Source organism: Quercus suber, unplaced genomic scaffold, assembly GCF_002906115.3.
Source record: "Quercus suber isolate HL8 unplaced genomic scaffold, Cork oak 2.0 scaffold_29, whole genome shotgun sequence".
NCBI classification, from domain to species: domain Eukaryota; kingdom Viridiplantae; phylum Streptophyta; class Magnoliopsida; order Fagales; family Fagaceae; genus Quercus; species Quercus suber.
This window is the reverse complement of record NW_027069494.1, coordinates 698,195-710,386: the sequence shown is the minus strand read 5'-3', so window position 1 is coordinate 710,386 and position 12,192 is coordinate 698,195. Positions and strand designations below refer to the sequence as shown.

Genomic DNA, 12,192 nt, shown 5'->3' with positions numbered 1-12,192 from the left:
ACAAATCCTAACCTCACAAGAACTATGAATAGTAACAAAAATAAGCTGAATAATAGCAAAAATAAATTAAATAAAAAAATAAACTATTTTTTTTCAACCAATGCCAAATGCAACCCGAGTTGGTCACTTTTGAAATATCTTAGATCCTGTATGAAAAAAAATAAATAAATAATATTGGATCTGGCTAATATTAGCCCCAACCCAAACTCAGAGATATTGACAGTATTTTATCTTAATAAAAATTGTATGTAAATTTTATTGATACAAGTTGATTAAAATTTATTATTAAAAAATGTCACTTTTTAAAAAAAAATTAATATCATAAATTAAGTTTGTTTTGAAGTTTTTACAATGTGTTTGTTTAGAGGTAAAATAATTGGGGTCGGCTCCCCTCCCGTTTGAAACCCTCCCGTTTTCTCCCTTTTTTATTTTGATGAATGACACGTGGCAAAGAAGTAATCTAACGATTGGAAAAATGCCAACACAATATCTCTCTATTTTTCTAATCTTCTTTCCCTCACCTCTTCTCTTCTCTCTGCAAATTACCGCCATCACCTGAGCATGAGACCCATCAATGGAATCCTTATTCAACACAAGATTCCAAAGGAAATCAAATCCAACAAATCAGATCCAGCACCTCTCTTCTATAGATCTTTTAACCAGAAAGATAAGAATTAAAGAAAGAAAAAAACCAACTCAAGAATTAGAAAAACGCCAACTCAATTTCTCAATTTTTCTCATCTTAATTTCATCCTTTGGCTGTCCTCTTCTCTACAACATTACCGCCGTCACTGGGCAACTGTAAACGCAACCCACACTGCAAGCTATGATTCAAAACCAGATTTCAAAGCAAATCAAACTATGGCTCGTCGGTGTGGATGAGTCTGCAGTTGGTGATAAGAGGCGTCAAAATCCTAATTGGGACTGTTTGCCGTTGAAGGTTGGGCATAGTGCTTCTGCTATGTAGTAATATTCCCTCTTTTGTGATCTATATTATGTCTATATGGTTCAAATAAATTGATAATGGTATTGTCTTCGTATTTTTATATTGTTATATTAACAATGATTTTCGCTGCAGTTTTTCTTTTTCTTCTTTTTAAATCTTGTCTTTCTGGGTAAAGATCTAGAGAAGAGAGGTACTGGATTCGATTTCCTTTGGAATCCTGTGTTGAATAAAGCTTCCATTTTGCAGAGAGAAGAGGAGAGGCGAGGGAAAGATTAGAAAAATAGAGAGATATTGTGTTGACGTTTTTCCAATCGTTAGATTACTTCTTTGGCACGTGTCATTCATCGAAATAAAAAATGAGAAAACGGGAGGGTTTCAAATAAAATGTTTTCTGTCAAAAAAAAAAAAAAAGGCAAGGGAAGGCAAAAGTTTGTAAAGCAATTTACACTTTCTTCCCGAGACACTGTCGACACCTTCTCCCCCTCTCTCATCACCATCTCTATCTTGCACTATTGCACAATCCATCTTGCATCGACGTCACCCTCCACTGGGTTGTTAGATTCTCAGATTAGGTTCTGTGTTCGTGGGAGAGTGAAGAGTAAAGCCCCGCTCCCAAGTCCCAACTCTAGGTTTCTCTCTAAAATTTGGAAGAGAAAATGGACGGGAAACTAGAAGTTTCTCTGGACAGGCTTCCCGTCAAGCGCTTGGACGCCATTGAGGAAAACGGCCTCGAACATTTCCCTCCGTAAGCTTCTTCCTCTCCCCTCCTTTCAAGAAAATGTAGCATAACAACTTTAAACCTAACTATTTCATCTTAAGATTTCAATTTTTCAATTTCTCAATCCCTTTTCCCCAGCTTTCTCGGCTCCCAAACACAAAGATTAAGCGAATATTATAATTCATGTAATTGTAATTGTGCTTATCTGTTTATTCAGTGATTTTAGGTTCTAAAATTAACCCTAACGAACACAATCGAGTGGTCAAGTAATATAAAATTAACGAATATCAAATTCTTAACTGTTTGCATCGGTTTTCTCAGCTACCAAATAGAAAGCTTAGTGTTTTTTTTTTTTTTTCCCCTCTCTGTTATGTAGAGATGTAGGTTATGATGAGAGGAGGCTTTCGCTGATTCGGCGAGTTGACTTTGCTTGGGCGATAGAGAAAGATGATAACAAGAAGCAGAAGAAGAGCTCAAAGGAGAGCTCAAAGCCGTGGCAATGGCAGGGCATGGTGGAGAACCTGCAGTTGGCTCATCAGGAGCTCTCTATCATTATAGATCTCATCAACACTGTGAGTCACTCTCGTATATATTACATTTACAATCTAATGTGGTTTGTGTACTGCATTGTGGACTTTAGAGATAACTGTTAGGTCTCTATTGATGTTAGTTGAAGAATGAATTTTAGGACTGAATTAAGAGCTTTGACGTTTTTGACTGCCAACGATAAGGAAAAACTAGTTCTTTTTTCTGTTGCAAATAGTGTGAATGAAAGTTGGAACATTGATGTGATCAGCATGTTAATCTTGTGTAGTAACCATGATAAGGGTGAGTAGTTAATGAATGCCAATTTTAGGGGTGTTGCAAATTTAAATTACAGCGATTGCTTACCTCGGCACTCAACCTTGATTGATATATAAGTAGACTTTTAATAGTTGAATGAATGAGAGAACAAAGAAACTTTCCATCTGCAACCCATCAAAATAAACAACCCTTAGCATGAGAAAGCCACAGCCAAGGATCAATGGCTTGCAAGTCCACCATCTAAAACAAAGAAAACAGTGGATACTCAGTAGTGTTGATAAAGAAAAGCAGCTGGTTAAAAGCCAAAAAGGTGGAGCGAGAACTGATAACCCGGCTCAGTTCATTAATGACCTCAAAACCAGTAGCAACCCACAAGATCTTCACTCGATTTACCTTTCTAGCTGATAAATGCGTCCTTTACCATCTCTGAAGTCTACAACAAACAAGGTGTTACAGGTGGACTACCGTTGTACGTCATACAGTTAGTGAAATCAGCTGTTGCGAAGAAGATTAAATACCCATTCAACATTTAGGTTCTATAAATAACAATTTGCATGATATACCCCAAAGTATAGACACTTGTTCTAGATGAATAGTAGACTTAATGGCAAAAATTTGTCATTGATCCCTGCCATTTGTTAACATTTTGTTCAATTAAAGAAGGCAGAAGGGAGGAAGACCCTATTATGAGGCTTGTGATTCATGTCAAGCTGGCTCCTAATGACATCAAGAGCCGTCTCTACTAGATCGGTTGCACAACCACAATACACAGTCAGTGTTTGGGGCTGTTAGAAATCAAATGAAAGTACATAAATCCAGAAACTCTAGCATATCATAGAAAGAAAGAAAAATTAAGATTTCCATCCAGTCATACAGAGTCCAAAAAAAAGAACAACTTCATATCCGAGAGCGAGGCTTTTGTCCCTTCAAACATGCAATTATTGCGCTCTATCCAAATAATTCATGTAAGACATGATGGAATCACACCCTAACCCTCTATTTACTTGCCGGGAAAGAGAAATTTTAAAAGTTGATACTGCTGTTTATTTTTGCCATCCATTGCCTTGCAAGTAAATAGAGGGTTAGGGATTTAGACTTTACCCATCAATGCCATAAAGTGAACCCTTAAGATAAATTTTTAGTCAAGTGCTTGATTTTGGTTTGGAGTTTGCTTGATGTAATAGACACATGAGTATTGTGGGAAAAAAATGATAAATATTTCATATAAAAAAAAAAACCCTAGTATACAAGAAATGTACTTAGAGAACAAAAATTCAAGAAAAACAACCATCAATGAAAGTAAGCAAAGAAGGAGGAACTGCACACTTAAGAAACATGCAGAAAAACTGGTTTCAGCTCCATAGAAAGCCTCTGAACCCTTAAATGCTCAATGATTCTGTTCCCTCAGGACTGTCTACATTAGACACAGAGGAACTGCACACTAACAGTGCCAATACCCGGGATTTTTTTAGAATATAACTATAAAACCTAAACAATATCATTAGTTAGGAAATGTTTAAAACATATTTGGTTTATAACAATTCGAGTGTGAGACACTCGATTTCGCCTCGCGAAAATGCACTTGGAAATCGAGTGTCTTAAACTCGAGTTTGAAATCGAGTGTAAGACACTCGATTTCCAAGTGCATTTTTGCAGAGCGAAATCGAGTGTCTCAAACTTGAATTGTTATAAACCAAATATGTTTCAAACCTTTCCTAACTAATAATATTGTTTGAGGGATTTGGTTATTTTTTAATAAAATCCGCCAATACCCTGTTAAACAAAACTCCCTTTCCAACTTGCCAATTTTTCAATGATACTCGAAGGCATAACCCAGTGCACCCTGAATAAACAGAAGACCTGTAATCATAGCTCACTAACATACATACCATGGAAGAACAGATGATCAACAGTCTCCTGAGACTTTTTGCACATGTAACACGACTTGACCACACAGACCTTCCGGCAGTGAAGGTTATCAATTGTGAGAATCTTAGCCAAGGAAGGAATCCATGGAAAAGAAATAATTTTTTACTAGTCATGAAAGATGAATGAGGACTTGTTTTCTGTATATAATTTGTCTTTACATTAACGTGTATAGGTTGAAGCTAATGATGCAGTAACAGTGGCTGGAATGACTAGGCCAAAGCCATTGCCAAATGAAGTACTGTCTGACCTTTCAGTGTCTGCAGCAACCAAGCTACAATGCTTCAGGGTATTCTCTCTCCTGCTATACTAATATTGCACTTCCTGTCCTTCCAATTCATGTTAAATGTTCTAATGTAATTAGAGGCAAAGTTACATATGTAGGATATGGTAACAGTGTTCTACAAAGAAATGAATTGATAAACTGCCTTTTCATCTTGATATTGTTTCAGATAATTGTTGAAAATCTCTTTCTTATTTATTCTTTGTTTCTGATGTAGCATCTTGGTAAATATTTTAAGCAATCTGCCAAAGCTTTGGAACAGCAGGTTGCTAGGGAAGCAAGATTTTATGGTGCTTTAATCAGGTGAGTCTGTCTCAGTTACTTTATTAAATTAGTCGCTAACTCGAGCAATGCCCCAGAAATTTACTAAAAATGAAATCTAATGAATGCTTGTGTTATTTTTATCTTTTCTATTGAATATGATCTTTATTTTAAAGTAATATGCTAAGCAATTATGCAAGATACCATTTAAATTAAAAGACGAATATTAGTGAATGCTACTTGTAGCAACTGAAGCTCACAATATAAGTATATTACATGAGGCCAAAAGTCTCTTTAAGTTCCCCTTAGCCTTATAGAGTCCCTAACATACACACGTCATTAACTATTATTGCTTTTGCAAAATGAAGCAACTCCTTCACATTGAAAAAATACCCTGGTAGTGAAATCGGTCCATTTACACATGGTTAAGTAATAAAAATGGCCTAACTATCTTAGAGGTCCTTTTGAGGTAAACCTTAGGAGCATTGCTGCATTGAAGGGGCAATGGAGCCCTCTGGCATTGGCTTGTATGGAGAAATGAGGGACTTTTTCAACTGTATGAGGGGCATTGGCAACCCTTAGATTTTTCTTGTATTAGCTTTTGCGTGTTTTTGTATTGAATTTAATTTCCGAGGATTAATTCGAAATTATTTGAATTGAACTTCACAAATTAGGGAAAAAAGAAAAGAAAAGAAAAAAAAGAATAACATTACATCATTGTAGCTGATTAATATACAAATAAACTACCAATTTAACATGATAAATCACTAATAGTAATTTAGAAAGCAAAAATTAACAAAATTAAAGTTGTCTTACCTATTTAACCTAAAACTATTCATATTCTAAAGTTGTCAAACACCTATTAACAAATAGCTATTAATATAAAATATTAACCTTGTTGCATAAATTGAGAAGTCTCAAACACGTAGCTTCAATAGCTTCACACAACAGAAAATTAGCAAAAGTTAGAGCATTTGAAGCTTATGCTTCGCCTGGTTGGGACTTGTGAGAATAATGAATTGCCGTTGTTTGGGTATAATATAGGATGGACCTGAATTTTTTTAGAAGAAGTTAAATCAATTCATTTAGTAAAGGAAATTGTAACATCAGTACATGGTAAAGGAAATTGTAAAATGACACCGTTATTTTTTTCCATGTACTCCAAAATGCTACATCCCATATAATAGATATGTTAGGAAACCCATTCCTTTTAGGTCCGGATGAAAAAAATGTCACCTTTTATTTTCCAGGTACTTAATTGCTACATTACATTTCAATCACCCATATTATACTAAACACATAAAGAAACAGAAAATTTGTGTCCTGACTTCTTTTGTTATTTTTTAATGATAAAATGATAAACTTACCTTAATAGAGACGTGAAGAACACCATGAACTTTTTTTGGCACATGCTTATGCAAATTTGCATAGTACCCAAACTTTAAAATTAGTATTCAATTTTTTATATATGTAAGATATAAATACATGGATGAGTTTAAAATTGATCAATACCAAAATGTAATTAATCTAATGCTCTACATCATATCATCGAGATTATTTCCTATTTATTTATTTATTTTTTTTAAAAGCCAGCTTCCTTGTTTTGCTATTAATTTTGGTTGGTTGTGAAAATACTTTGGAAGCTTTATATATCAAGCAGATGGTCTGCGTCTATGAAAAGTGAAACTATTTTTGCTTTTAGTAAAGTTATCTAAGCCTGGGTTGGGTTGGAGGAGAAAAATGAAGAAGAAGAAGAACAGAGGATGAAGCAGCGGAAATTATAAACAGGAGAACTCGGGACCTTTATTCACATCTAGCATTTATGAGTTTTTTTTCAAAAAATTTCTCAAATTTGCAATAAAGCTTGACAACAATTTATCAAAACAAAAAATGTATAAACCCAGGCTGGCCAAATTGGAAAGGAGAAGATAGTTAAATACCAAAAACATTTCCGGTGTTGCTCCCAATCATGAGGCACTGCCAGTGTTTGCATTCAATCTGACCTTGGTTGTTCAAGCTTTCAATCCCGATGCGATTTAAATCATGTTGGGTTTGGGTTACATCATTTCCTGTAGGAGTAGTGTGTTGGAAGTATATGGAGTGCAAATTAAAGTTTAATTCTTTACATGCGTTGAAATAGGTTTTAAAAGTAACAATGGAATAAATTGAAACAAAAATCAAATTCTGAAATACCTTAATGAAACAATATTGACTCATTGCATGTCTTCAAAGGGCTTGTTATGATTGAATGCATCTAGTGATATTCGGATAGTGTTTATTTCAAATTTCTTAAGAGGGTCAGAGAGGATAAAGTTGGAGAGGAAGATTGGTGTATGGATGGTGGCAGATAGAAATGTGGATTATTGTATTTGGCTAGACGTAGGATATTGCATTTAAATAGGAATATAATCAGAACTCTACCAGTAATGATTCCGGTAGTCTGATGATGGGCGGAGGTTCAGATTTTACTCTATATCCGCTTTATGGTCTCAGATCTGTGACTTTCAACAGCAACAAATATGCTAAACAAAACCAATTCTAACTCAAATGCCTTAATAAAAACCATAATCTTACCCCAAACCTAAATTAAAAACAATCCTACCAAAATACCCAAACCAATTTCCGTGTTTTTAAATGTAAACGTGATACAAATTTATATAGCCACATGACATAATAAGGAGTGGTCAACAAAAAGTCAAACGTTTCACTTTTATATTATATATAAATGATTACACTACATTACTTTAAAATCACACTGCGGGAAAGTCGAAAACACTCGTTGTACATTACAGGAGTAATAACTATTTTTCATATATATATATATATCAAGTCTCAAAGCTTTGAGACCCCATCTCTTTCTTTAAAATTTAAGAAGTTGCATTTTAGTCCCTAAAAAATTTAGAAGGTACCAATTTCATCATTCTGTTCATCTGCCATTCAAAAGATTGCATACGTGGCATGTTAAAAAGCTGAAATAGCCTGGAATAAATTTAACAAAATAGGCGGAAAGAAAAACTTGATACCTTTTATATATTAACATATTTCAAGGAACAAATTTTCAACTTTTTAAGTTTGACAAACAAAAATTTAACTTGGGCCAAAGTTAGGAATTTAAGTGTGCATTTGGTTTAGCATTCTATTTAGCTTAGTTGCTTACATACAGTTTTTTAAATCCTCACTTTTTTAGGTACAATTGTACTTCTACTCATCTTTAGCAAATCAAAATCAGAAGCCAATCCAAACACAGACATGTATATTTCAGTATAAATTATTACTATAAAATACAGTGTCACAAGAAGACACTATATTTAAAGATGATCTCTATGTCATTTCCTGACAAGCGGATAGATTGCAGCAAAACTGGAAAGTTAAACGGCAGCGTGGGGCTGCTTCAGCTCCTGGTAGTGAAGGCTTCACAATTGATCTGTTTGACAATTCATTGTATGATCCAGCAGCTGTATTCCGTCCATCATCTCTATCTACTGTTCATGTTGACCATGACTCGGCAGGCATGCTTTCAATAAATTTACCTCCCAATTCATACCGCTCTCTTCAATTTGGTTTTTCTGGTCCGCATACGGATGATTCTCTGAGGGAACCTTTTAAAATGAAAACCAGTTCCACAAGGGAAAGTGAGAAAGAATCTGTAAGTGATGATGAGTGTGTTAAAGAAACACATTCACTCCTTCGTGAAGTTCATCAGGCAATCTTTGACGAGCAGGTCTTATTTCTTTTTCTGTTTTCTCGTCGATCTTTAACTTTACATTTCATTGTAACCTTTTTTTGGTACTTTTATTTATGCCTGGTTCATCTTGTCCAGGTGTTTGATTTGGTGAGTCGTGAAGCATTTAACCCATCTTTAGGAGTCAATGTGACTGGCATTCAAGAAAATTATTTACAGATGAGCATAGGTCAAGGAACCTCTGTATTCATATCTATTACTCCATCTAGTCAAGGAGATCAAACAGTTGAAAGTTCAGGCACCCAAAATTTAGATAATGCAATTTTACCTTTGGATACATTGGATGGAGTGATGTTACCAGAGGAAGAACAGGATACCCCTAAGCAAAAGTGGGGGCTTCCCAATCGTGTTAGCTATGAGATATACCTGCAACAGATTTTCCATGAACACGTTTTCCTAAGAGCAAAGGATAGACCCATTTACGCTGGTAATAGAATATCTGGTCAAGGGGCAAAGGATGGTTGTGGTCTGTTGGTTCATTTCTGTATGTCACTGTCTCATAGAATCTTTTCAAACAAAGTTCTAATGGAGCTGGATAATGTGGTATAGACCTATTTCTTCTTTGACATGAATTAAACGCTATCTTTTCCCTTAATAGAGTCTCAGTGAATTTTACTTGATATCTGTAGGTTTGCAGGGTCCCATATCTCCAGTTGATTTCTCATCCAACCTGGCATTCTCGGACATCTTCATGGACACTGTTTATGAAGGTTCCTCAGTCCATTCTTCGTGCAGGCTGCCTAGCCCATACATCAAACAACCATCGTGTGAAGAATGTTATCAAGTGTCAGTTCCAGACTAAGGTGGTGGTAAATGATGATTGCATCAATGTGGAAGGGGAAGGTGCTCCTAATGTTGTTGGCCTGTTCAAAGGGAATTCAGAAGAAATTTCCTCTATGAACAGATATAATTGTGATTTGGCAGATCTTTCTGTGATAATTCTGCAACAGGTAGATTTTTGTATTAGAGCTGGTGCATACATGTATGAATCTAGCGTAGGAGCAAATGCATGCAAGTGTATTGTATGTAAATATAGACATATAGTGACCATGCACTTCTCTTGTGTACTTGGAATAATAGTGAATTTTTGGAACAGGTTGCAAGCCAGATTATTGGTTGGCTTCATGAGGAAGCTCTTTTGGTTGGAATAAAGGTGAATCGAGATTTTTTATGCTTATCCTTTGAGCTGGAGCAGGGCGAAACACTGAGCCTGGTGGCACACGTGGACCCAGAAGATACTCGAGGATGCATTTCCTGGTGGTTGGTTATGGATGATAGTTTCAATGAGGAGAGAGAACTTCATATAGATATTTCTGATGGTGCATCAGAATATAAGAAGTTTTTAGGCCATTTGTCCCTAGATGTGTTGTACTCAACACTGATGGATTTGGTGAGCTTGTGCTGTGGAGGTGGTAGCCTATGACCTTCCACATCGTTTTCTTGACATTCAAAAACTGGAGAAGCTCCTAGTGGCTTCTTTAGGCGCCAGTTGTTGCATGTAATGTAATTTCAGCTTTATTACTGTTAAATTTTTGTTTAATTTCAGATTTGAAATCTCTATCAATTCAGAAGTCTTCGTATTTGATAGTCTATGAGTATTGAGTACTTTTAGGACCACAACCAATTCTACATTCATTTCCACAACTATCTTATATGGTAGACTATGTTTGGCTATTTATTACTTTTACATAGATTCATCATAATCAGTCATATTGGATAATTGTGATTTTAGAGTTTTTCTTAGTTTACAAATCATTCATAATCTGGAAAAGGACAGTGTAAACGCAAGAAATGAATGTCACTGACAATAGAGATTGATCTGATATTTCTGGAACAATTGCTTACAACAAAACTTGCCAGAAAGAAGCTTAACAAAGAAACTTCATTCATGGAAAAATATCAGGTCAGGTCACTTTCATTTCAATTGAAATCAATTACGAAGGCCAATGGAAAGCTAAATACGTGGGAAACGAAAATGACTTCACGATGAGGAAACTTACTATAGATGACAACTCAAGAGATGAACATAATCGTGTAAGACGTGCTTAATTAGTTGTTTAGCGCAGTCCAGATGCTAATTAAATATCAATTAATTATTTTCAAATGTTAGTATTTAGACAAATTGAGGTAATCTGATTTGTAAAACCTTAATTAATGGGTGCAAAAGTGGAAAGCAATAATCAATAACATTTTGGAAGCAATGTCATGGTGGGCATGATTGCTTGCCCCGCGAAGGGGGGGATACCCCATGGTCCTGGCCTGGTTTTTGTCGTTGAATCCGTCAAGCCTATGTATCTTCATGGTTCCTTTTATTTTATTTGTAGTTCCCATAATTTGGGTGCGGCCCATCTTTTTTTTTTTCCCCACCTAATCATCTTTGTTGGCACCAAATATTTTAAAGACAACCTGACCCTTTTTTAAATAATTTTTCTAAATATATTTTACTTCTCTTCTAGACTGTAATTGCATTGTAAAGCATTATTATATGTCCGATTTGGTAATAAGATTTTTTTTTTTTTTGGGTCTAAAACTTAACAATACTAGTGTTTTTTTTTTTTTAATATAAAAAACTAACTTTTAAATTTTTGTCTCACATTTAACGTAAATCTACAAAAAATATATATATTATATATTTCGTCTTATATTTAATAGATAAGCTATCCAAAAACTACAGGATACCAAGCAAATACTATATTATCAATATAACTTATAACATGGGAGGGGATTTGAATTTAGACGTCTCTATTGTAAATACCAAGAAATGTCATTTAAGCTACAAGGTATTTGGATATTACAATTGTGTTTGACATTGGCTTAAAATGCCAGCTTCTTTTATTATTTAGAGACTGTTTGAGAACAGCTTATCTAGTTGAAATTGAAATTTTTTTACTAAAAGTACTATAGATAAAGGTAAAAGTTAATTGAAAATTGAAATAGTATAGTAGGACCCATAAATAGTACCAAAAAGTACAGTGAGACCCATGAATAGTAGCAAAAATAAGCTGAATAGTAAAATAAGCTGACCAAAATAATCAATGCCAAACGCACACTTAGCTTATTTGTGCTACTATTAATGTGTCCTATTGCATTTTTTTGGTACTATTCATAGGTCTCACTATACTATTTCAGCTACCTTTTAGTTTTATTTACAGTATTTTCAACAAAAAGTTTTCAGTTTCAGCTAAATAAGCTGCTTCCAAATGGACTCTACATATCAAAACTTATAAAATGTATTATGGACTTGTTAAATGTTAACCTCCACATTTCTACATCACCTATCTGGAAAGCGATTGAGAAGTCCAAGGATATCATCTCCAAAGGAGCTTGCTACCTAATAGGGGATGGCAGATCAATAGAAGTTTGGCTCGACCCTTGGGTCCCGGGGATTCAAGGATTCATTCCATCCCCTAGGACAACCTCTCCAGCCCCACCGCCATTAAAAGTGTCCAATCTCATCGATCTCGAACTCCATTGTTGGAAAGCGCCTCTCATCCGGGACCTTTTCACCCAAG

General features: G+C 35.0%; 1 protein-coding gene across 2 annotated transcripts; it reads left to right on the top strand.

Annotated features, from left to right (window-relative positions):
* The first annotated feature begins 920 nt into the window (after positions 1–920).
* LOC112019250 (mediator of RNA polymerase II transcription subunit 17) lies at positions 921–10,270 on the top strand. 2 transcript variants are annotated; one of them, XM_065770272.1, is made up of 8 exons: positions 921–940; positions 2,041–2,236; positions 4,570–4,683; positions 4,895–4,980; positions 8,287–8,659; positions 8,759–9,223; positions 9,310–9,630; positions 9,777–10,270. In XM_065770272.1, exons 2-8 carry the CDS (start codon positions 2,174–2,176, stop codon positions 10,101–10,103), a joined length of 1,749 nt encoding a protein of 582 aa, XP_065626344.1. In that variant the 5' UTR covers positions 921–940; positions 2,041–2,173; the 3' UTR covers positions 10,104–10,270. The 2 variants fall into 2 exon arrangements, with proteins under 2 accessions (XP_065626344.1, XP_023907546.2); XM_024051778.2 differs by lacking the exon at positions 921–940 and adding an exon at positions 1,393–1,691.
* The last annotated feature ends 1,922 nt before the right edge of the window (positions 10,271–12,192 follow it).